Below are 26,217 nucleotides of genomic sequence, written 5' to 3'. Positions count from 1 at the left end.
AATCGATAAGTGATTCTGGAAATATTTCAAATGATCATTTTGGACATTATTTAACTTACAAAATACAAAAATATATATCATTTTGTAAAAATGCAATAAATATTATTGATCACATCCATAAAAAAAAAAAAAAATCAAACTTAAGAATAAAATGTTATTGCCCACCTGAATAGTTGTGTAGGCGATTTGCATTGCAAACCACTGAACAGTGGTTCGCAACCGTAGGCTTTGCAAATGGTTTGTTTTGCACAACGTGCAAATCGTACTATTTAAGTGAAAGGATATAGACTATTGTAGATTTCTTTTTAAAAGTGTTCATTAATTATTCTTAATTATTTTTAAATAGATAAATTTAATTTAAATACTTAGCTGACAGGGAAGTAAACCTGATCCAAATAATGCTCGTCATCCTATAAACGGTCATCAGGAATGTTAATCGGACAAACGGAGTCTTCGTCCACTTCCTGAAGGGATAGTATACTCTGGGAGATCGTTTACAGGGTTTCGTTTGGACGGAGTAAATAGCTGGAGGATAATAAATCTTAATAGCTTCTTAAATATTATTAAATTGATACCTACCAAACGGTCTAAAAAATGTATTATTAAAAATAAAAGTTCAACAGATGTCACTGTATTTTTTATTTTAAAATTTTAAAATGGATCAGATTGATAATAAGACTAATGATTTTTTAAATCACGTGGTACAATCATTTTCACCTGGAATTCTCTATGGATGTGCCTATGGTTCTGGTGTATTTAAACAAGCAGGGCACACATCAATGAAAAATAATATGATTGACTTTATTTTTGTGGTAGAGAATAGCTTATTGTGGCATCAAAGAATGCTTTTGAAATACCCATATCATTATTCATTTGTAAGATATTTTGGTGCAAATGCTATTTTTTCTCTTAATAAAAACTATGGAGCAAAAGTTTACTTTAACACACAAATTGAATTTGATGGACGTTTAATAAAGTATGGTGTTATTGAGATAGATGATTTTATTCAGGACCTCTTGGAATGGAATACTTTATATATAGCTGGAAGACTTCAGAAACCAGTTCATACTTTGAAATCGACCAATAACAGTTTAATTTCTGAATCTATTAATGCAAATTATTTGTCAGCTTTGAACACTAGTTTATTATTATTGCCTCGCATATTCACAGAAGACGAGTTATATACAACAATAGCTGGTTTATCTTACACTGGGGATCTGCGTATGATTGTTGGAGAGGATAAAAACAAAGTTAAAAATATTGTCTTGCCAAACAAAGATAAATTTCAAAAATTATATCAAGATATCATACTTAGGAACAAGCTTCTTTGTTTAAATAATGGAGTATTTGAACAAGATATTTCTTTAGATATACAATTTCATTTACTGCAATCATTGCCAAAAACTCTCCTTCAAAAAATATCACTTTATAGTTCTGCAGTATCTGTAGATGATTTTAAATTATTACTAAAAAACAGACCAAACTTTCAAAATGTTGTTATAAAAAGTATTTCAAGAATAGTATCATCATCAAGTACACCACAAACTCTTAAAGGAGTCCTTACAGCTGGAGTGCACAAATCTGTGTTATACAGTGCATCAAAACTTTTTAAAATGTTTAAAGGTTTTTTCAGATAAAAATATTTTTGTATATTAGTTATAGAAAGCAAAATGATAAAAAAAAAAGAAAAAATTTACAACTTAAATTATAATGCTTATTTATTCCATTAGTATTTAATTGATTTATTTAGCCTTAATTATTTCATAAAAGAGATTTTAAATGCTAGAAGGTCAAAGTCATGATTTCCTTCATGAAATAAAATCTTTTTATTTATTATCAACTTGAAAAATGGAGGGGAAAGTTATATAGAAATGAATGAAGTCAATTTAATGGTACACAGAATGAGAGTTATCTTAAATTAATATTTATCAGAAAAGTCATACAAATATGGTAAATATCAGTATTTGTGGTGTGGATATTGATTTTCCTTTTGAGCCTTATGAGTGTCAAATAAAGTACATGGAGAAAGTTATTATTTGTCTGCAAAAGGTAATATTTTTTTTATATTTAAGTATGAGAAATCATTTTTCATAAAATTTGTAATAAACCAGTATTACTTATAGTTGGTAATATTTAAGCAAAGTCTTAATCTCTGTAGCATTAACGAACCAAAGATATTATTATTTTTTTAATGGTAGTTTTCTAATGTTTAGGGATTTAATGGTTTACTTGAATCACCAACAGGAACTGGAAAAACATTATGCCTTCTTTGTGCAACTTTGGGATGGAGAGAAACTTATATTGCTAGGTTACAGTTAGAAAGAGCTGGCAAACTACAACAAAACTTGTTCAATGAAAGTTTGTGTTCCACTTTAGTGGAAGCCTCTGGTGATAAAAATACAGGTGGCTCATGGGAAAGAGGTGGTAGTTTTTCCTTTCAAATATTATGTATTCTCCGATGCAAAATATTGTTTATTTTTAGTCATAAAAAAGCTGAAAGTTAAAGGTTACCAAGCATAAAATAACCTTTCTTTGTGCCTGTTCATCTTTTAATTTTTTTTCCTGTTATGTTTAGGCTTTTTAGATGTGCCAAATATTGTCTATGCATCAAGGACACATTCACAAATAACCCAATGTGTGAATGAACTAAAAAATACTCGATACATGTATGTCAGATATTTTCTTTATATAACAATATAATTAAGTTTCTACTTTATTAATTCATCAGTTCATAAGCTCATAAGTAGAAAGAAAGCTTATTTTTTTAATGTGCCTTTTTTTCACACTCTTTCTAGGCCAAAGATTTGTGTGTTAGGTTCTCGTGAGCAAATGTGTATTAACTCTGAAGTTATGAAGGAAGAAAACAATAATGGAAAGGTATGTATTGTATTACTTAGGCTTATCATAATTTGTTCAGGAGAACTTTAAGATAGATGGCTATCTAGCTAAAATATTTCATTTAAAATAACAGTGAGAGAGTTTCAATTCAGAGTTTCATGATTTGTCACAATTAAAAAACAGTCAAAAAAGCCAGAATTACAAAAAAACTGACAGCCTGGGAATAAATGAGCATTAGTTCACTTTCTGGAAACCATAATGAATTATGAAATATAACAAGGTCAAGGTTTTTAGGTATTTTTAGTAAATGTGCATGACTTAAGTAAACAAATAAATGAAAGATAACCTTATAACAGAAGTAACTAAAAAATTACAGAATTTTATTGGAAGCTCTTCCTGAGAAAATACTTACTAAGCTTGTTAAAATTTATATTACGGGATCAGATACAAAATTAAGGTGTTTAAGGCCCTAACTTATTAACCCAATGAATATACTGATCTATCAAAGTGAGTTCCTAAAAAAACTTTAAACATAACTAACAATAATTTTGATATCAAAGTTGTTGGTATTTCAAAATGTACTTTTTTAAATACCTTAGTTGCGCAAAGAGGAAAAAAAGGGAGGAGTAAAAATTCTCATAGTAGATTTTTTGTAATTATTTCAAAAGTGTTTGTAGTCTAAAATTACTAATTCATATATAGACAATGCTTCAACAATAGATTTGTTATTAATTGAAATATTAAGTGTACCCAGCACTTTTCTATTTGATATTGAACTAATTTCTCTAAAAAGCTCCTTGTAGATCTTTTACTAATCTAAAAAAGGTAAAATTAAGTTCTAATAATGAATGTTTTTCATATAACATTAAAAAGTTGTTATATGATAGTCACTTACTTTTTAGGTTTGTGAATATATATTGCTTACTGAATGTGGCTTATAGTTTCAGAGACCTTTCCCTAACATTTTTTAACCATTCAAATCCTACTTGTTCTTACAAAGTTAATAAATTTTTCACTTAAAATTACAAATAAGATGATATAATTGAAAATTTAAGTACAATCATAATAAATTGTTTTTTGTAATTAACTAAATATTTAAAATAAAAAAAAATTAAAAGAAATATATAATTATACTTGTTATTTAGGTGCATATGTGTCGCATTAAGGTTGCTGGTAAACAATGCTTCTACTATAACAATTTGGAAGGTTTGTTGTTTATGTTTTTGATAATGTACTTCTCACTTTTAATTAAGTAGTTGTTAAAAGTAAGAGTTCAGTGCATTTTTATTGAAATGAAAGTTAAATGATTGCTCAAGTACTTTTAATTTATTTATCTAACTATTTGTTACTGTATTGTGTTTATTATTAGCATGTAAAGATAAAGTTCCTCCTGGTATGTTAGACATCGAAGACCTTGTGGCAATCGGAACTGAAAAAAAGTATGGTTTCATAAATAAAAACTGAAATTTGTTTGAAAAAAACAATTCTGATCACAAATAGATTACGAATGTAAATAAATTGGTTCAAAAAATAATCTTTTAAGTTATAAATATTTGATACCAGATGTTTGTAATTTAATTTTAGATTTTGTCCTTATTACATGGCCAGAGAGTTACGAAAAGAAGCCGATTTAATTTTTATGCCATACAACTATGTACTAGACTTTAAGGTAAGTATGCTAATTCTATTATTGAAAATCTTGCTTAGAGAGAATGATGGCTCTTATGAGAAAATTAGTATCTCTTTACCCAAAAATAGTTAAAGAAAGAAGAAATTTCAAACTTTCTGCAATACTTGTACTGTAAATTATAATTAAATGCATGCAATTTTACAATGCATCAATCGGTCAAAAATTTGCATATTTTATCTGTCCAATGTTTTTGCAAATAAATCCTAGACTTTAACCAAAAGTTTTTAATTCCATTATTTGAGAAACACTCTGTTTTTCTATGTAGTAAAAAAAAAAAAGTCTAGTATATTAAATCTCTGAAGTTAGCAGTCAAACAACAGTAGTAAGGATTTTTTTTTTCCACACAGGAAGTTCAGACCCTGATCTACACAGGCTATAAAAAGTACTAAAAAATTACTAAAATATTACCAAAAACTTGAACTTCTGTTGCTTAAAAACAAGACAAGAAAAAAGGCAACAAAAAATCCACAATATGGAGCATAATATGCATTTGCAATTTGTAACAAGTGATTTACACACCAATGAGTAATTTTGTGATATTCTATTGCAAAAGTTAATCAATTTCAATTGAGGACAGTTTATGATCTCTAATCAAATATTGGATATTGCTTACTGTAGCATGAAGGTCATGCAGGGCCAAGGACCATGTGAGAATGCAGTAAGCATTTGACAATACTGTTTTTGAAATAATGATCAAGCCATCAAAAAGATTGATTTATTTAGAAATTGGTTTATTTCAAAATGGATTTTTTTTGTAGTTCCATTTTGCCCTGCATAATAAGGAGATTTTTGAAAACTCAGTTTCATTTTGTTCACTAAAAAAAGAGTGTGATTTTCACACTACTGTTTAGGGAAACATTGGGAATGACTTCGAATTGGACAAAGATGAAATATATTCTAATAAAGCCAAGTAAAGTTTTTTTTGCAGTAGTTTAACATCTGTTTTGAAGATTGTACAGAAACTTCTACCTTAATTTGTTACTTGACTAAATATGTAATACTCTACAAAATTATGATTTCATATTTTATATAAATATTCATTTTAGTTCAAAGAAATTTAATTCAGGTTTTTATTTTTAATACTATGCACAATTTTTATTGTGCTCCACAGACTTACATAAAGCAATTTTTTGATAACACCTAAAAGTTTTTATGAATTCATTAAAAACTTTTAGGTATTATTTATTGTTTTTAGTGCATAGAATGAATCAAAATAACAAAAATGGTGTAAGTCTATTTATATTACTCTCAGTACAGCATACTTTACTTTATGTAACTTAAATTTGATGAAAATAACATTTTTAATGATTTTTCAAAAATTATATGAATTTTGAAATAAGTTATTCATTTTAATGGAATGAACTTAAATGTAAATTTAATATAATGGGCATATCCCAAATATTCTAACAAGTTCCAAACTTTTAAATTGCAGCAACCAAATTTTTATTACAAAGTAAAATTGTTTACCATAAATAATTAAAAAGAGCATTTAAAAGTCTAACAAACTAAATAACAAATATTCTTTTCATACCAACAATGAAATATGGTTTAATATATCATTTTAAGCCAAAAGACTGATTAAACTATGTTTTATAGTATGAGCAATAAAACATAGCTCAACATTGTTTAAAAGTGAGTTAACTATACTACTCAACATGGGTTAATAATCAAAGTTTATAAATTTTGCACCAAAATAAATGGACAATTAGTAAGCTTTGGTGGGCCAGAATTTTAAAAGATGCAAGCTGGATTTGACCTCTGGGCAGTGGATTTAGGACCATTACTGTAAATCTTTCGATAATTTAGATAGGTATATTAAACCACATAAATTGATTGTTAACAAAAATTTACTTAAAATCATATGTAATTTTTAAAAATAAGTTCTTTTTTTAAAAATGTTTATTCAAAAATCAGTTTATTAAAAATACATGTATCTAGGAATACCACTGGAAATTTTGCCCGTCTTTAAGATTTGATTTTTTATTTATTTAGACAAGGAACATCCACGGAATTGACCTTTCAAACACAATTGTGCTTCTGGATGAGGCTCACAATCTGGTTAGAGATTTTAATGTGTTCTTACTATAGAATAGTATAATCTTTCCAACTACATCATATAATTCATACAATATGATCTTCCCAGCATAATGAGTACAATTTTTAAAATTGTACTCATTATGCATTATGTATAGTTTAAGCTACTATGAGTTGACAAATTATTATTATTATCAATCATTTCATAGCAGCACCTCAGATTTTTGTTTCTTATTGATTTCAAAATTGATGACTTAAAAAAAGTTAACGGAAACTTTGAGCTTCTGTATTGGTTTTAGCCTTAGCTGGAAATGCTGTTTCAGCAACATTCTGCTTGCTTCAGTTTTGGCCAAACTTTTGGTTTAAATTATTAATGTAATAACAAAACTTTTATTAGGAGATTTTTCTTAAGCTTAGATAACTTGTTTTTAATTTAGTGTGGGATTAAGGTGATTTTCTAATTAAGTTAGTGTTTAAATACCATGTGTCCCGTAAGTCACTATGGAAAAAAATTTATTTTTCCAAATATTTGTTTAATCAAACAAATTTGAATGATAAATAAATGTCATAGGGACAGGGTTTGTGAGTATCAATTAATTTAACCCCCATCACTTTCCATTGTTAACTGAATGTGACCAATAAAAGACAGAAGCACTAGTTCAATGTTTTTAAGAGTTATTTGCTTAACAGCCTCTGATATTTCAAGTTAGCTTTGCAAAAACCATGTAACGAATTCCTTCTATTTTGCATAATCATCTGGTTCCAATTGATGGTACATTCATGCAAAATTTAGTAGTTTCTATAAAAAATCCCAACCAATAATAATGAAGACAAAATATTGGTGTACCAGAAATCTATATTTTTGCATATTACATAGGTTTAGTTTTTGTAATGATTTATGTGATATTTATGTAAACTAGCTATTTTGGCATTAATTTGGTTTTCATGTTTCAGCCTGTTTCAATTTTATTACTTTTGGTTAGGGTTGTTCACTACTTAAAAACATCTTTAGAAAATTTGTAGGACATTTATGTTAAATTATTAATGGCTTAAGAATAATTTTCATAAAATAGAAAAGCCCAAAATTCTACTCAAAAATCAATAATACAAAAATAGATGTGTTTCTATATTTCATAAATCTTCTTTAAGGAAAGCCATTGTGAGAGCAATGCTTCTTTTGAGCTTACCTCATTTGATCTTGCATCTTGTATTGAAGATTCTCAGCAATGTATAGAAATTTTATTGCAAAAAGAGGAGGAAGGTCTGACATCACTAGATGAAGGTATATTCAGTTTTCAAAAATTTTTATTTTTGTTTTTGATTATAATTGTATCATCATGTTATTAATAAGACATGTACCAGAAAAAATCTGCGCAGACATTATAAAAGATATTTATCTAACTATTGTATTTCGATATTGAATGTTATGTATATTTTGAAAGTACATATATTAATATTTTTAAATTTCACTTAAGAAAGTTTGTGAAGTTTTGTACGCGAGAACGCACACACTTTGCGTTTTACACTCGACATCAGCTTTTGCACAGTCTTCGGCTGGACATTCTTGGTAGCTCTCATCCATTTATTTTTGAAGTCTTTAATGTTTTTGGCTTCTTTTACATTGAATCTTAGTTTTCCTTTGACAAGAGCCCAAAATCTTTCGATAGGATGTAGTTCGGGACAATTTGGTGCATTGCAGTGTTTTTCAACAAAATCTACTTTATGTTCTCTAAGCCAGTTTAAAGTTGTCCCAGAGTAGTGACATGATGCTAAATCAAGCCAAAATAACGGGTTACCTGTGTGTGTTCTTAAAAATGGCAAAAGACGTTTCTTGAGGCATTCTTTTATGTATATTTTGGTGTTAATTGTTCCCGTAGTCACAAAACAAGAGCTTCTTTCACCACATTCACAAATTGCTTGCAAAACTAAGAATTTTTTAGCGAATTTTTGCATTCCAATGCATTTATAATTGGAATTCAGTTTCTTGCAATTAATTGCTGAATAATATTGGTGTCCTGGAAGAGATCGGAAATATGCAGCACAATAAGTTTCATTGTCAATAATCAAACAAGATTTTTTAGCACATAATTTTTTATAGAGCAGCTTTGAACATCGAATTGCGACATTTTCTTGCTTTTCTTCACGACGAGGAACTTTTTTCTTTTTATAAGATTTATAACCACAATTTCTCTTTACTCTTTGTATAGAGGAAGCACTTGTCTTAAATTTATTCACTAATGTTCGAACAGAAATCTCCGGTTTTCTGTCTAAGGCATCTTTTACCTTTTTACCAAGATCTCGTCTAACAAAACATTTTTTTCTTCCACTTCCTGATTTTCTTATGATTGTACCAGTGTCCTTAAATCGTTACACAACGCTCTGCACTGTTCTCAAAGCAATCTGCAGCTCTTTAGAAATTGTTTTGTTTGATACACCAGGATTTTCAACAAGAAAATGCAAAATTTTTTCTCGCTTCTTATCTTGATTTGATGACATTTCAATTAAAGCTAATTGTTTTAATAACAGAGTTGTTTAAATTTTGAACAACATTAATACAATCACATTTTAAAACAATTAGCTATTTTAAATGATGTATGGTTTCCATAAACACCACATCAGAACACACGCAGATTTTTTCTGGTACATGTCTTAAAGGTGACCTGCTTTTTAAAAAATCCTTTTTTTTAGTATTGTCATAGTGAATTTCTTTTTCAATTTTTCTCAATCTTTCTTCAATTTAGGATCTATTGGAGATCTTACAACTGAGGATGCTTCTTTAATGAAAAGTATCTTCATTTCCTTTTATTAGTCACATAAACTAATTTTTATTGTTTTCTTCAATGATCTCTTTTTTTATCAATATTAATAAATATAAAGAAATGTATTGAAGTTTTAATTTAAGTGTTTGAATGGTTTCATTTGTTTCAGCTTTGTTTTTAAATTTGGAAGCATTTATATGTGAAATTCCACTTTCAAATAATGGCTCTGCTACAAAGCCAGCTAGGTGCTTTTAATTTTGTCTAATTTATTTACATTTAAAATTATTATTTTTATTAGAGGAATTTTTGATAATTTTCTTTTCCAACAATTTTAACATTATTTTGAAGCTTTTTAATAATGATGTTTGAGTTCCCATAGTTACAAACAATGATGCTCAATATATTTATTGATATGTTTGAGAAAAAACATTTGCAAAGGTTGTCAGAAAAATTATTTAATGATGAAAATAATCATAGTAATGTTAACAATAAATGTGATAACATTAAATGTTGGTTATAGTTAATAACAATAACAATAATTAATAATGGTACTCTTACCATACCTTTTTTTGTCATAATGAAAATATGGTTTTAAAAAAACTTATCTAACGCAGTATTAAAGTTAATGAGCATTTAAAAAGTTATAGGCCTCATTTTTTTTTAAATATTCGTTTTTTTTAAAGATATAAATCAGGATAAACATGTACAGAGTATATGTTTAATGTGACTATCACAAAAGAAAGTAATTTCAAGAATTTCAAAGAATTTTCTGGAAATATTTTGCTTTAGCTTTTTGTGCTGAACTGTAGCTCCACTGGGTGAGTATGTAGCCATGAAGAGGATTTTTTTCAATGTGATACTCATATTTCTGTTCACATGAACAAAATGGGTATCTCATCGATGGGTTCATTAGCTTATTGTTTAAAGGGAAAAAAAAATCCAGAAGTTTATTAAACAATATAATGTTGTGATATACTACATACATATAAAATCTAAAAGCAATCCCATATTTTTACATTCTTAGTTTTCATAAGCAAATTAATAGATGATAAAGAACATTTTTCAAACTAAAGAAGCAACAAATTTTAGTAAAGAAGCTTCTTTTTTGTCCTAAATATTAAAAACAAACTCTACTAAATGTTTATATGAACACTTAAAAAAGAAAAAAAAAAAAGATATAATTTTAATTGTTAATATTATTTATTTTTATATTTTTTTTTTACCTTTTTTTTTTACCATAGTTTCATTAATCCTGTTACTTTAGATTCAAAGGTGAGTTAACTTACCAAAGTCTTTTACAAGTTCAATGTCGATTTCCTTAATGCATTTGATTTAGATATCTTACTTGCCAGTTCTTTTCTTCTTGCCATTTGTTATTACTCATCAAAGAATGATATCACCATTTTGGTGTGATGTGGCAGGGTTAGGCCAGGTATTGGCCATCAGAATTATGCTCTTCAAAAAAAAAAAAATCAATTACTTTCTGACTCCTTTAAAGTAAATGTATTGATTAACTGAAAGACCATTCTGGATAAAATAGGACTTTGATGTCTGTTTGTCTGAAAAAACACAGCCACATGAGAATATTCCGTTCAAACTTAACAGTGTGTTGATACTTGATGTTGAAAGGAATTTGTACAATGTTGTTGGATTCGAAAATATTTTTTAATTGTATCAGTTGATTGTACTGTGTACAAAAATGAAGAAAAATCAAGCATCAGCACTGATGATGCTTTATTTTCCTTTAAATTTCAGATACAGACAATTGCAGCAGTTATGAATTTGGTTTTACATCGCTATGTTTTTCTCTTGCTGTATATGATGGCTGTCTTAGTTTTATATCTGTAATTTATCAATCCTGGATTGCATCCAATGTTTTAATCAATTTACTTTTTTGAAACTCTGTCATGGTGTGTTTTAAGATTGTTTTTAGGCAGTTAATACACTTTCTACAACCAATAACTTTGAATCTTTTACAGCTAAAATCATTTTCAGCGCATTTGATTTTAAAAATGATGGTTTGTCTTGAAGTAGGTTCTACTTTAAAGTGGTTCAGTGTGATTTTTTTACCCTATTGATTTGACAAAGAGAATTCATAAATTTGCTTTCATGTTTCTTGTTTTAAGTTCATTGAAAAAATGTGTAATAATTATGTATATATACTATTCTAAAGAATTAAATTTGTAATAAATTAGGAAGATAATGCAAGTAAAAAAACCTGTGTATTAATATTTTTTAAGTCTTCAAACTTCTCACTGATTTTTATTATACACCCATTGCTACCTGCTTGTTTTAATAAAAGTTCCAAATAAATTATGTTTTTTTAACTTAATTTTTAAAATAATTAAAATACAAGAGTTTTAGGGGGACTTTTTGATCACAATTTCCCTTATTTTGTCATAATTAGAATCCTTAGTGGTGTCAACATTTTTTTTAAAGAGAGATTAACCGTCAGTGTTTAAAATAACATTCCTTTCTTAATGTGTTTTCTCTTGTAGTTTTTTGTTTGATGAACTTGCAAAGTTTAATGTGACAAACAACTCAAAAGAGCAAATTCTTGAAACTCTGGAAAAGATGAGTGGAGTGATGGCATCTACAAGTAAACTTTTTTCTATATTTAAAATAAAAAGGCACTAATACAATATTATCTGTTATAAAAACTTTTATTAGAATGAAGTTCTTAAAATAACAACCTAGTAGAGTTGTATTTATTTTAAATGCTACCTAGATATTTATATTACCTTCTCCCAAAAAGACATTTTAGATGCAATTTTATTAATTTTAATTAATTAGTGTGAAAATGTCAAGTTAAAAACTTGTGAATCTTGACACAAAGAAACTGTTTTCATTTTCAGTTGTTTCGAAAAAATGATACTATTGTTAGTTTGTAGCTTTAAAATTTTATTCCTTTAGAAATGTAAAATTGTAAGTTAAATAATCTTTTGAATATTAAATTTCACTTTTTAATGTCTCTATTACCTTCATTATGCTTTTTACATGCATTCGATTTCAGAGTCAAAAGCTTTTGGGGGCAAGAACTATGCTCTAGATAAGTTTGCTTCTGCACTCAAGGTATTTTAAAGCTTTGTTTGATTAGCTTTAAATTAAGAAATATGAGAAATTCTACCCTTGTTTGTAGATCATATAATTTGAAGTTCTTACTGTTCAATGATTTACGCTTTTTCATTGTATTTTACAGACAATGTTTATGAGGGTTTCAGAACCAGGGTGCAATGTCCAAGGCCTGAAAGATCACCTTTCAACTCAAAAGTTTTATAAGGTTTATAATTTTTTTTGTTCTTGCTTTTTATTCAAGTTCTGCAAAATGAGTCTGATTATCAAATACTTGCTATAAGTACTTTTTTATAAGTACATTCTTTGGTGAAAAATCAACAGTTCAAAAATGTAAAAGCATTCTTAAATATGTTAAGCAAAATTCCAGGTACATATATGTGTTGAAGAAGATAAAAAACAAAAAATGCAAAGCTCCCTCGATGCATGGACACACTCATCAAAATCAACTAAAAAAAATGGTAATAATATTTTATGCTTATATATTTTGAACCCAAAAAATTTCTGATTTAATGTAATGAATTAAAGAGCATTTTTTTTATTAAGATGTAAATGTTTTATGCTTAGATGCTCGTACTCTAAGCTACTGGTGCTTTAATCCTGGTTTAACCATGAAAGAGTTGCTTGATCAAGGAGTTCGATCTATCATATTAACTAGTGGAACACTTTCTCCATTGCCTTCTCTTAAAGCTGAGTTACTTATGTAAGTTATGCTGCTTAAAAAACAATTTTTGATTACTTCTGGGTAATTTAGGATGGAAAACAAAACTAGATCATTGTTTATTTTTGCTTTTTTTTCATTCTTTTTTTAATCTTTTTATGTAAAGGTTTTTTATTTTTAAATTTCTCATCAGTGTTAAATAACAAATTAGTTCATTTTTTTTACCTTCATGTTTGCCTCCATTTTATTTACTCTGATAAATTAAATATCTTTTAATAATCCACTGATTTGTGTAACATTTTTTAAAAGTGAACTTGAATGGATCACTCAGCTTAAAGCTCATTAAAATTATTATTTTTATTTGTTTTTATTTAATACTTTGGTAATTTTCACATTTATAAACTTCTTTAAGTCCATTTGATGTTGAATTGGAAAATGGACACGTTATTGAAAGACAACAGGTATTTGTGGGAATTCTGCCACAAGGACCTGATGGTAAAAAACTCAATTCATCTTACCAATTTCGCTCCACTTCAGAATATCAAATTAGTTTGGGAAATACAATTGTAAATTTGTCAAGAATTATACCACATGGATTGTTAGTTTTTTTTCCTTCCTACCCTGTTATGGATATGGTGCTTGCAAAATGGCAGGTATTTTGGTAAAAATATCATAAAATGTATGATTAAAGTTTATAAAGTAGTTAATGAATATCACTTTAGTACCACAATAAACATTGTTTAATTTTGCATGTTTTATAGCATTTATATTCAGTTTTAATGTAACACTTTTTATTTATTTTATATTTTCTAAAAAATGCTGCTAATCATTACTTGATATTTAATAGTTATGAAAGAGAAAAAACCCAGAAAAAAATTAATCTGACACCTTTAAAAATAAATCAGTTTTTATATACAAACAAAACACAATCACACAAGTAAAACCAAAACATAAGTAAATTTTTACTTAAATTAAATGAGTTAAAGACAATATTTAATTATATTTGTTAAAGATGAACCACAATTAAATGAATAAAATATGAATCAAAATTAATTAAATGAAACAAGGATGAGCCACAATTAATTAACTGAACTAAATAAAAATCCTAATTAATTAAATAGCTTAAAAATAAATTACAGTTAAATAAAATAAATACAACAATTTTATTAGTTAAAAATGAACCACAGTTAAATATGTTAAAGTTAAAAATTTAATTTAATGAATCAAGGATGAATCACCATTTCTTTCTGAACTTAGTTCTTTTTCTTTGTATGGTTGTGGCATCAAATATATGTTTTATATATTTATATATATAATATATTATATATTAATGGCATCAAATATTAAATGTGTAATAGTAAATGTAAGTTTGAGTAAATTTTTAGTGCATGTTTCACACCAATGTGTTGTTTTATATTATTTCTTTTAGGAATGCGGTATATGGAACCGTATTGCAGTTAACAAAGGTCTTTTTGTCGAAGGACGTGGCAAAGCTGGTTTCAATGAGACTATTGATGAGTTTTATTTGAAAATTCACGATCCAGCTCTTAAAGGGGCTGTGTTTTTTGCTGTTTGCAGGGGAAAAGTAATCTCACTAATTTATCATTGTTTGATTTAAAAGTGAAAAAGTATTTTTCATTTCATTTTTTGTTGTTCTTTTTAAATTTTTTTTCTAATGTTTGTTTTAAGGTTAGTGAAGGATTAGATTTTTCTGATGCAAACGGTAGAGGTGTTGTAATTACTGGACTTCCATTTCCACCTTCTTTTGATCCAAGGGTTTGTTTAAGTACTTATTTACTTTGAATCTATAAATCTTAGCACTGATTTTGAGTTAATGTTGAAATTATAAGGTAATGAGTTTTTTGTCAAAATTAAATTTCACTAATAAAGGTGTTTTGCAAAATAATCATTTAAACTCCTTTAAACTTATTGCACTTTTGTAAGCAAGTAAGCATAATAATAGATTTAAAAAGTCTTAACATTGTCTGTATTGACTTTGGTCAAAATGGTTGCTTTAAAGCATCATTAGTTACTTAAGAATTACTCTTTTTAATTGCATTGATATTATTTCTTAGGTAATTTTAAAACAGCAGTATTTAGATGAGCAGAAATCAAAGCTCACTATTAGTGGAAAGGAGTGGTATCGTCAGCAAGCATCCCGAGCTGTCAATCAAGCTGTTGGTCGTGTTATAAGGCACAAGAATGATTTTGGAGCAATTTTATTGTGTGATGAAAGGTGAATACTTGTATATTTAATAATTTTGTTATTTCTATTAACAAAATACTTAAAAATAAAAAATACTAAAAAAAAAGTTGTTAAAAATAAGTTTTGAAAATTCATCCAAAAGTATGAGAATACATATAAATAACACTGTTCTGCAAATTTTCTGTTTTTCTAAATTTCACATGCTAAACTAAATTCAAATATAACAATGAAGTTTGTTAGTTGGTTATTTTATTTTAGGGGTTATCTCTTACAATTTTCTAGCAATAGTCCTCAAGCATTTATAGGCTCCATTTAACTTTTTCTCTTTTTTAAAAGCTGTAATATCTTGAGGAAAGTACTTCCCATGTTCATCACTTACTGCTAAGAGAGTGTTTCCAGGAAAATCAAAATTGAAAATTTCTAATGTCCTGGGAAATAGTGTTCAGAGTTCTGGGGAAAATTTGTTGAAAGTTTACAGTTTTTTTTAGCAAATTAGTTGCTTAAATTTTAACTTTAAGTTTTATTGAATCTTATCACAATAACTTTAAAAGAAGAAAATTAATTTTAAAATTCAAGTATTAGAAACTTCTTTGATTTGGAACCATTTCAATCTCATGAAATAAAATAAGACAAAATAAAGAAATTGTCCTAAATTATTATTATGCAATGTGGTTCTACAGTTGGATTGAAAAGACATTTGGAAAAAGTTCATAACATTATTTGCAAAAAAAAATATTGTATTCAATCAAATTTGGATGCTATGATAAAGAAAATATCATTAGATGAAAGGTTGGCTTTTTTTAAAAAAGATTTTTAAAAGAGAAATAACAAATCTGATCAAATTTGTAAATTGCTTTAAAAAAAAAGGCTACCTTCTCCCAAAAACTTAAACAGGTGACATGAATCTTATATATAATTAACATAAGGAAATATTTGGAAAAAAAGTACTTAAACTAAAAAAAATGGACTTAAATTTAGTGAAAATATAGATGAATATTCAAAACATGATGAAATATTTATGATTGTAAATGTTCATTTCGAATAGGGATTTATTAATCTTGGATTAGAATGAAAGGATCAATTAAATGATTGTCTTAAACTACTGACTAAAAAGTATGACTTGTTTAAGGTGAATCTTTCCATTGATTTAGTTTGCTCTACATTGTAGCTTTAAAAGATGATCTTTTAAAAAATGACACTTTAAAACATTATTTTAAACTTGAATTTGGACAAGAGCTTGCACTAATTTTGGATTCAAAAACTTGTTAAAATTGAATGTTGGCCATGTTGGAACATACATTATTAACAGCTAATGATAGATTAAAACTTATGCTTAAAAAGCTTGATATTCAAGAAAATTATTTTGCAAAAGATCATAAGAATTGCTTATAGAAAGAAAAAGGGTTGGTTTATTAAGATTTTTAGATAACCAAAGTTCATTCTAAATTGTGACTTCCATCTAAAGCAGCAATAATAAATTTAGTAAAATAAAATAACTAATAGCTTTTTTTCCATTGATGAAAAAGTAACTGCAATAATAAAAACAATACTACAGATGAGTTATCTGAATGACATCATCTTGGCTGAATGATTAGAAAAGTTTGTCAAAAAGAGAAAAAAAATTCAAGATCAACATGATTACTCATTTGTATATAAAGAAATAAGTTTGTTTGAACCTAGACTCACGAACGATTTTATAGTTTGGAAATGCTTTACAAAGCTCTTTTGACAATTTTTCCATATAGTATTGAGCCTGAAGGAGCATTTAGTTCAACTGGATTTTTTTAAAAATTTAGACTGTCATTTAGAAGCAACAGTTTTCTTAAGAAGCTACTTTTTGTCACAAAAATAAATATACATATATATATATTTTAACTACTGAAGTATTACTAATTTCCAACTTAATGTCTTGTTTTTTAACATAAATAGCTTGTAAAGTATAAATAAAAACACCTCTTCAAAAACCTCTTTGAAATGAGATACAAAATCTACAATGTAAACAAAACACAAGTAAAAATCTTTAAATAATACATAGTTGGTATCATTCTTTGATCACCATCTCTTTTTAATACTTCATGCTATTTTTTTTTACACTATACTTTTTTTTTTTTATACTATTTTATGCAAATAGGTTTTGTCAACCATCTGCTAAAGAGCATCTGCCTTCATGGATAAAACAGCAAATCAAAGAGTATAAAGATTTTGGTCAAGCCCAGCGAGATCTTGTTATATTCTTCAAGAATATCCACGACAAAGTAAATTTTCATTTTATAGAATTTTTTTTTTCTTTAATAAAATAACTTAAAATGTTATGATTTCCTATATGAGATTTGGAATATCACCAAAGAAAAGCCACAATAAATGAAAATTTTTCTGTGAAAATTTTTCTCTTCTCAATTTCTGTTTTTACTGCATGAAAAAAATTTTAAATGAACAATAGTTGAAACACAGGATCAATTAAAAAAAGAGAAAGTTTTTTCATTTCCATACATTCGTGCAACGTCATTAGGTTATAATTTGGATTACAAAAATCTAAAAAAAGATAAGAAATGATGTTATCTCTAGCTTGGAAAAAATGAAAATTTTTTTCATTTCCGCGACATTTTCATCATATTTTTGTAAATTCCTTCAAATTCTGAGATTGTTTAATGTCTTATTGACTTCTTCTAAATCAACTTTAGAGAGATTTCATAATAAACAAATGTTACAGAGATTTTAATTGCTTGTTTTTTGTTGTTTTTTTTTAACAAAGATGGGTCCAGTGGTTACAAAATGTAAAAGCAAACGAAAGATTGAACTAGACGAAAACTCATTGAATCATCATACCAATATTAAATCTAAGTCAATAAAACTTACACACGTAAATAATTGCGAAGAATCGCTTAATATAGCTCCAATAACAGTACCATCAACAAACGTGGTACCATCTGAGTCTCTCGCAGTATTAAATGAATTAAATGTTAAAAGCAAAACCAGTGTATTTGAATCTTTGCAAGCACAAGAGAATGCACAATTTAATAACAGTGTTACAAAAATTCCTTTGTCTGTGAGTATTTTATCAAAAAAGACTTCAACTACCGCTATCGAAAGCGCACAACCAAAAGTCAAAAAATATAAACTCGTCAAGAGTACGGAGAACAGTGAAAAAAGTTTAGCAACCGAACCATTGACAGATAGTTGTTGCGAGAAAAAAGAAAAGACCAGAGAAGAAGCCAAACTATATCTGATTAAGGTAATGCGTCCGTAGATTCTACGAAGGATTGTTTAAAGCCAAGTTATTGGCAATACTCTTTGTTTTCTAATGATTTGTGTTAAGAATAATTTTGAACTTTTAGGTAAAAAGCGTGTTGTCGAGAGAACAGTATGCTGATTTTGGTTCTTGCATGGCGTTGTATAAAAAAGTAAGTTAATATAATAAGAGTTTTTATTCTATCAAACTGCTAAACCGATCGGTTTTACTGATCTATTTAACTGTGGGGGTCTGTAATCTTTTGCATGAGCCCAATTTATAAAGTTATTAAAATGGTAGGCCTTTTTTTCTTGTATAAATTTATTCTTTATCGAAATATATATGTAAAGCAAAATTTTCATTTCATATAATTGCCATGTTTTTCGTTTAATTTTTACGTATTAATTTTTTTTTTCTAATTAACGAACTACTAGAGAAGGCAGAACTTTGAATTTTTTCCGTAGAACGGTGATATTCGATCTTTAATAGACGGTTTTGACAAATTATTCGATAGAAAGAGTTTGGAGCACATCGAATTAATTCAAGGTCTGACAATTATCAAAATCTTTCAACCTTATCGTGAGTAAGAAAGCGTAATTTGATTCTTTAACGAATATTTTATACCGATTTCTTTTTATGTTTAGGATTTGCTTTCTTCGTTCGAAAAGATAACGATAAAAAGTTGTTTTCAGAAGCCTGCGATAGGTGGATAGGTACGATCAAATAAAAATTGTAATTTGTAAAATTTGAATTTTTTAAATAAACGTCATAAATTTATCTGTTGTTTTTGTTCTTTTCTTTCGTTCGGCGCAGTTTTAAGATTTTGACAGAAAATTTGTGAACAAGAAAAATTGATAAATTTAACTACTCGTGTAGTGACTAAATTTAAATAGTTTTTTTACAAAAAAATTTTTTTATGATCGTCTCATCATTGATCCATTTTTTTCTAATCGTCTCATCATTGATCCAATTTTTATTGTTGTTAACTTTGAGTTTTAAATAAACTATTGATTTGATTACAGGTACTTCGTGTGTCATTTGCACGAAAGAAGCTTTCAAGCCGCATTTCCCCCCATGCAATCATAAGGGTTGCTTTCCGTGCTGGATTCAAATTAAAAGAGTAATTTTTTATGATGGATTCGCATATGAGCATCCTTTATACGCGCTGGCGCTTCGAAAATAAAGAACTTGTTTTTCTATTTTCTTTGTATTTCACAGCAGAATTTTGAAGCTTGTTATCAACAAACTAGGGTTTTTTCTTATTGCAGATTGGACTGACGTGCCCCGTCTGTAACGTACAATTTAAATGGCGACAACTGCGTAAGTCCTATTTAGACGGTATTGCTGGTCTGTACGGATACGACTTCAGTCGATTTCTGTAAGGTAAAAGCTTTGAAGTATTTTTTTCCACTGGTACATGACTTTTATATTTATATTTAATGTAATATTACAGAGGATCTTTATTTTTAAATAAAAGTTGAATTTTGTTGTTTTTATTTTTATTTCATTTTTTTTTTACATAAGTTTCTTGAAAAATTTCACTATTTGGGTCAAACAGTTTCTTTTATTGCCCTACATCCAAGCTATATCTTTTATAGAATAATAACAATCTGTAAAAAACAAACTCGCTAAATATTATGCTCTCTTTTTTCGATATTAAATAACAAACTTTGTTTCGATTTTCATTTTTGGTTTCATAAACACTTTATGTCAACTTAAAACTTGGTTTATACATTTTCAAAAGCTTGAAAAAATCCGTGCATTTTTTATACGGCATAAATAAAGTGTTTGCGCTACACAGATTTCTGTTGTTTACAATATCTGATGATTTTGTTTGTTTATTTTTACAAACAAAAAACTTTGCAATTATTCACTGAAACAGAAACACCTGTGGAGATGCATAAACGCTATGGATATTACGCGCATTCATAACTAGCGAACCATGAAAGAGTATTTCATACAGAAATTGAGTCTAAGCATGTCAGTCCAAGGGTATACCAATACAATAGTATCACTTGGGTGTGTATGAACTGGCTTTTTATAATTAAAAACATTGACTTGAACGGAGAATGAGAACATTTTTAAAATTGTCATTAAATGCAAACCATTTAACATGAGATGCCATAAAAGTTCATAGGTATTCTTAGCTGTTTTTCTTCGAATATGAATTTAAAATGTTTATCTGTTTAAATGCAACAAATTAATTTGTCTTTTCGTAACCTGTAGACCTTTTTTTTTTTTTTAGCGACAGCAGTTTTAATTATTTTATATCTAAGTATTTATGCCACTCCCTTACTTGATCTGCCGTCTTAAAGAATATTTAGCAGTTAATCAATTTATTTTAAGTTTTTACTCGTATTTTTAATTTTTTTATTCGTTTGATGTAACAAAAAGATTTTTTTACATTTTTTCTACATTTTAAAACTGTGCAAGATTAAAGCTTAGTCTACTATCTCATTTTTCTTTAAATTCAGTTTGCTATCGTACTGCATAATGATTCGATATTTCGTATTTCTTCTTCTGCCTCTTCTATATTCGCTTCAATTAGTAAAACTACCAGATACCACCCAAAATGCAGCCAAAAGGTTTACCTTGCAAGACTTGTTAGCCAATCAACAAATGCAGCAGCAACAACAAGAGCAATCAAAAACACAGACTGTCGATCTTGGCACATTAATTGCAGCAGCAAGAAATGCAGCATTGAGACAGCAGCAACAGATTCAAACGCAAGAGGTCTTGTCAGCTCCACAAAATATAATGCAGCAGTTTTCTTCTAACCCTAGTAATAATAAAGAAATAGACATTGATGTTCAGCCAGATAAAAATGGCAATATAAACTTAGACGATTTACAAGGCATGCTTAGCAGCGCCTCTGTAGTTAAAAATAATAATAACGATAAAACTGTTTCAGCTTCTTCTACTGAAGGAAGTATGATAAACGATTTGTTAACACAACAGCAAGTTCCTCCTATAGATAACCATGTTGTACATGAAGAACTAGATCTAGGGAAGCAAAAAATCGAGCTAGAAGCCGCTGGCAAAAGAACAACACATTACACACTAGCTCGGAGTAGTGACGGAGGCCTAAACTTGATACCGATTGTAGACGGTGGTAGCGGAAAGATGGAAATGCTTCAGTCAAAAGCTTATGAAGAGCAAGGCAAAAGTAGACAACAAATGCAGTTGACTACTCTTGTAGGAATTTTTTTATAAATTTTTAAAATAGTTAACCGATTTTGAATAGTGATACTAGTTTTTACACTTTGCGTAAGATCGCTGCAATTAAGTTTCTTTATTTTGTGAAATTTCCTTGAATGTCGAAGTATTTTGTTTTCATTTTTTTTCTCTCCATTTTTGTATCTTTAGTCCCAAGCTTTATACAGTCCTTTCCCTTCGGATCAAAACATTCTGCATCTTCATTTGAAAGGAAAAGATGGTAAAGACGGTAAACCGGGAAATAAAGTATGATTCTTAAATGAGCTTTTTAGGTTTTCTGCCTCTTTTTTTCAAACCAAACTTTGTTTTATTTTATTAAACAAAATTTGAAAATATTTTGAAATGTTGTCCTTTGAACTTGATCATTGAAGTTTTTTAAATTTTTACGAGCTTATTTTAGTACGTTGTTAAAATTTTTTTTATTACTTTCATCCTCTGTTCCATTTTTTAGGGTCCGATGGGTCCGATGGGTCCAAAAGGCCCTGAAGGTCCTCGTGGTCCTAAAGGGGATCCTGGAACTTGCTCTGCACAGGTACACTTCTGACAAAAATATAAGTGAAGATACTCTATGTCCTTGAAAAAAAATTTTTTAAAGGTTTTCAGTGCTAAATTAGGAATGACTTTTTTTTTCCTCTCCTTTTTCTCTTTCTCTTTAGATAAATGGATTGTTTGAGTGTACGCCTGACGAACTCGACAGTCTATCAAATAGAATTGACTACCTGGAGAAAATTTGTAAAAAGGTACAACAACGTGCTTCGAAAAAGCATAATGTTCTTTCTAATATTACTGATGTTTCTTCAAAGGTAGATTCCAATAAAAATAACAAAGACTCGAAGAATGCGTCTCAGAGAGATCAAATAAAAAAGAAAGATTCTAGTGTCTCTAAAGATTCTGGTAGCTCTAAAGAATCCAGTGTCTCTAAAGATTCCAGCGTCTCTAAAGATTCCAGTGTCTCTAAAGATTCCAATGCCGCTAAAGATTTGTTAAAAGACGAGAAAGAGACTAAAGTTTCGAATCAAGTGAAAGATGCCAATCAATCTAAAGATGTAGTAGATGAGTCAGAGCAAAAAGAATCTGTTGTAAATAACAAAAAAGAGAAAACTGAGAAGGTTCGTCATGAAGAGAGCAACGCAAAAGATGATTCTGCTGCTGAAAAGAAACAGCTTAAAAAGAATGGAAACGAAGAAGTTGTTAAGGAGCCTGTTGAAGATGCACGACCAATGAGAGTGTGGCATGATCCTACCACTGCTGCTTTGCGTTCAATGGTCGATATTAAAGCTAAGTTGAAAATGGCAGAGCTAGACTTGATGGATCGTGTGAAAGAAGCAAAAGACCTGACGTCTAAAAACTTGTAAACTTTTAACCTTACTTAAGGAGCAAGGATGTAGAAAAGCGGACATTCAGCTTGGGATTGTCCATTAGAATAAGTTATTTTTAGCAATCTAAATTGACCGCTTCATCCTTTTGTAAAAAAAATAGCGAACTAAAAAATTTGGGCATCAAACTACTCTTGTAACGAGTGCGGTTATGCCCTGAATGTTATCACTTATGCATAGTAAATTGTACTTTTCGTAGACACAGTGTTGGTTTTTATTCATTTACTCTGTGTTCAATGGCTCTTGTTTGGGTGGGCATCGTTTTTATTTTGTTTGGAAATGCTGAGGCCTTCTACGCATGCTAATATCCCGCTAATCATTTTTTAAATCGTCATTTCTTCACGGGACTTAAAATTTTATTTATTTTTATTAAAAAGAAGAAAAATAATGAAATGATGGTTTTAGTTTCTTGAGTATTTAGTGGGGGATGGGGACGTTATTGCGAACCAGATGTGCCCAGTATTTCCGGTCTGTAATTTTAAAATTAAATAATTAGCGTGACGTCTGTATTCATAAGTAAAGGCCGAGAACGATTTTTACAAGAATTTTGAACAGCCGGAAAATACATAGGGGCGCGACTAACAGTTTTTTTTTCTCTTTTTTAGAAAGCTCCGCCTCCTCCATTCAAGCCAATCGGAATTGCGGGAACGTAAGTTTCTCAGAACGATTCTTTTTTAGCTTAGTTGTTGTGCGTATGAGTGTTTTTTCGGAAATTTTGTCAATGTTCAAATTATACTTTTAGTGAAGGTAATCCACTTCCCAGTTGTCAGGCAATTTATGAGAAAAATCCTAATGCTAAGTCAGGACCTTACTGGTTAATGGTCAGTGGAGTTCGCTTCAAGGTTTGTTATGGTTTTGTTTTTGATTGTTGCTTTGACTCTATTTAGTCTGCTCTCATTTTAAATGCACGCATAAAATATAACTTTTAATGTCGTGTAGACGTACTGTGACTTTGATACTGCTGGTCGTCGTGGTTGGACTCTGGTGGCCCGAGTCAACGGCACTAGTAACGACTTTAACGGTGTTTCAAACGCATGGGCAGACAACAGCGTTTTTAATCAAGAGACATCGTCAGATATTTATTTAAGAACTCCTATGAAAAACCATGGCTGGTTTCTTTTGAGGGCAAATGCTATAAAAGTTTGTTTTGACGGTGCACGAAAAGATTGTGCTGAATTTTCCCATAATATGGGCATGCGTTTAAATGAACTTTTTTCCCAAGAATATGGAGTTATTGTAGAACAAAAATGGAAATTTGATGAACTTCTTAAAGCATTGGGTAAAAGTTGTGATACTTCTAAAATTAAAAGGCAATGGTGCGGCCTTAATTTAGCAAACATTTGCCATCCAGAAGATATGAATCCGAATCTAAATCCTACTAATCATATTGTTCGAATAGGTTGTATTGGTGCAGCGTCTCTTACATGTACACCTGCTGACTATGCTTTAGGACTCGGTGTTTCTAGTTGCTATGATGGGTACGGTTGTGATAGAGTTGGTCCGAAGACACCAAGTATGCATTGGAGTTGTCCTCCTTTCTACGGTACTTTTGATCAAACTGGATTTATCTATATCAATTAATTTCCACACATTTTCGGTGCTTTGGGAAAATAACGTGCCAGTCGTTGCTTGTGCCTAATTCGGGTTGCCAGATGTCCGCTATTTTTAATTCAATGTTAATGTTCAATTTATCGTCTAGACTTGGTGCGAATTCTTTAAAGGAGGTGGTAGTGGTGATGATGAACGCCCTGCACTTGCTGGTGGCTGGACTCTGGTAGCCCGAGTCAAAGGTCAAGCTACTGACTGGTCACCGGTGTCTGAGCTATGGGCGAATAATGAAACTTTAAACGAAGGTACATCCTCAGATATTAAAAGAACAACCTCTATGAAAAACATCGGTTTTAACCTTATAAAGAGCAATGTTTTACTTTTATGCTTTACCGGTCCAAATACCGGTTGTGCTATATTTACTCATGGAAAAAATATGCCGTTATCGCAACTATTTGCTACAAAATTTGGCGTTGTTCCTGAAGAACAATACACAATGGCCCCTTTTATGAAAGCCATCGGTAAATCTTGCGATTTATCGATACTACGGCAAAGTTGGTGTGGATTGAATTTAGCTAATGTTTGTGATGCAAAAAGAAGCAATCCTAATGATAAACCTCCCACAACAACTCATATCGTTCGTATTGGTTGTATCGGAGACAGGAGTGCTACTTGTTTTCCTGACGATTATGCTGTTGGTATAGGTGTTACGAGCTGTAAAGACGGTTACGGTTGTAATAACGTTGGACCATCTAAAAATATGCATTATAGATGTGATTATGTTTATGGTGCCTTTTCTCAAACGGCATATATATATGTTTTGTAAATATAAAACAAATTGTAAATATGTTTATACTTAGTAACTTTTCAAATGAAATTCTCTTATTCGTGTATTTTTTAATAAATTTTTACTATTTTCGTGATTTAAGTGTAATAATATACTTAAATCATGAAATCTAATTAAACCACTGAGTATGAATGTCCTGAAAATTTACTTCAAACTTATTTGTAGATTTTCATAAATCTCTCAGAAACATTTCTCAATAGGTTTTCATTAATACAGATAATCTTTATAAACCTCTCATAAATATTAACAACATTCGCAAATAATCTTTTAAATAACTTTGTAAAACAACCTCTCTATCAAAAATATAAAAAAGTTTTATAACTAACATTAACAGTTTATATCATCAGTTTTGTTGTGCTTAGAAAAATCGTATTTTTAAAAGTTTCTTGAATATCACGTTACTTTAGAGTGTCGCTGACAGCGAATCTTTAAACTCATAAAAAGTCGTTTAATGTTCAATCTTAATGCAAGGTGTGAATTTACTCTAATGCACCTTGGAAAAGTCACATCAGTGATGGGATAAGATTTTTTGGCTATCTGAATAATAAAAGTTTTAAGAAAAAATCTACAGTGGGATCAAGTCTCTCTTTCTCCTTCCCTTTCTCTTAGTACAAACAACTTCTTTTACAAGTGGTAAAAATATGTAAAATATCTAGAAGAAAATACAGACTTGAGTTAAAAAACAAGGGCCTAAAATTCCAAATGTAAACAAAATACAAGAAATCAAAAATCAAAAATAAA

At 28.9% G+C, this 26,217-nt stretch overlaps 2 protein-coding genes across 10 annotated transcripts; both read left to right on the top strand.

The window, feature by feature from the left end:
* The first annotated feature begins 656 nt into the window (after positions 1-656).
* On the top strand, positions 657-1,705 carry LOC145184510 (phosphatidate cytidylyltransferase, mitochondrial-like). The gene has a single exon (XM_080060205.2). The coding sequence runs from the start codon at positions 657-659 to the stop codon at positions 1,635-1,637; it is 981 nt and encodes a 326-aa protein (XP_079916331.2). The 3' UTR covers positions 1,638-1,705.
* Positions 1,706-1,750: 45 nt separating this feature from the next.
* On the top strand, positions 1,751-25,514 carry LOC145184428 (regulator of telomere elongation helicase 1-like). Of its 9 annotated transcripts, XM_090078883.1 has the most exons (30): positions 1,931-2,049; positions 2,214-2,421; positions 2,576-2,666; positions 2,796-2,877; positions 3,984-4,044; positions 4,208-4,277; positions 4,423-4,507; positions 5,380-5,438; positions 5,724-5,755; positions 6,521-6,586; positions 7,712-7,844; positions 9,304-9,348; positions 9,491-9,566; positions 11,820-11,920; positions 12,335-12,393; positions 12,521-12,601; positions 12,764-12,854; positions 12,961-13,096; positions 13,467-13,707; positions 14,484-14,639; positions 14,744-14,830; positions 15,130-15,290; positions 17,392-17,515; positions 18,013-18,492; positions 18,596-18,661; positions 18,954-19,035; positions 19,134-19,202; positions 19,512-19,609; positions 19,758-19,872; positions 20,964-21,116. In XM_090078883.1, the coding sequence occupies exons 8-29, from the start codon at positions 5,393-5,395 to the stop codon at positions 19,869-19,871; spliced, it is 2,544 nt and encodes an 847-aa protein (XP_089935009.1). In that variant the 5' UTR covers positions 1,931-2,049; positions 2,214-2,421; positions 2,576-2,666; positions 2,796-2,877; positions 3,984-4,044; positions 4,208-4,277; positions 4,423-4,507; positions 5,380-5,392; the 3' UTR covers position 19,872; positions 20,964-21,116. The 9 variants fall into 9 exon arrangements, 7 of the variants coding, with proteins under 7 accessions (XP_089935007.1, XP_089935009.1, XP_089935012.1 ...); XM_090078881.1 differs by lacking the exons at positions 5,380-5,438; positions 5,724-5,755 and having other exon boundaries at positions 1,751-2,049; XR_016449848.1 differs by lacking the exons at positions 5,380-5,438; positions 5,724-5,755; positions 19,512-19,609 and having other exon boundaries at positions 1,751-2,049.
* Positions 25,515-26,217: the final 703 nt, after the last annotated feature.

This window comes from Hydra viridissima, unplaced genomic scaffold, assembly GCF_058129835.1.
Source record: "Hydra viridissima isolate aposymbiotic clone 2 unplaced genomic scaffold, HvirCarnegie_v1 scaffold_2, whole genome shotgun sequence".
Classification (NCBI taxonomy): Eukaryota; Metazoa; Cnidaria; class Hydrozoa; order Anthoathecata; family Hydridae; genus Hydra; species Hydra viridissima.
The sequence above is the reverse complement of the archived record's forward strand: the minus strand, read 5'-3'. Positions and strand labels throughout refer to the sequence as shown.

What these genes read in the sequence shown, in the direction of transcription:
- LOC145184510 (XM_080060205.2), top strand. Translation starts at nt 657, where the DNA reads ATGGATCAGATTGATAATAAGACTAATGATTTTTTAAATCACGTGGTA.
- LOC145184428 (XM_090078881.1), top strand. Translation starts at nt 1,948, where the DNA reads ATGGTAAATATCAGTATTTGTGGTGTGGATATTGATTTTCCTTTTGAG. An exon ending in CTAAAAAATACTCGATACAT is followed by an intron (nt 2,667 to 2,795) that starts GTATGTCAGATA and finishes CACTCTTTCTAG; the next exon opens with GCCAAAGATTTGTGTGTTAG. An exon ending in AAAATCAACTAAAAAAAATG is followed by an intron (nt 12,855 to 12,960) that starts GTAATAATATTT and finishes TTTTATGCTTAG; the next exon opens with ATGCTCGTACTCTAAGCTAC.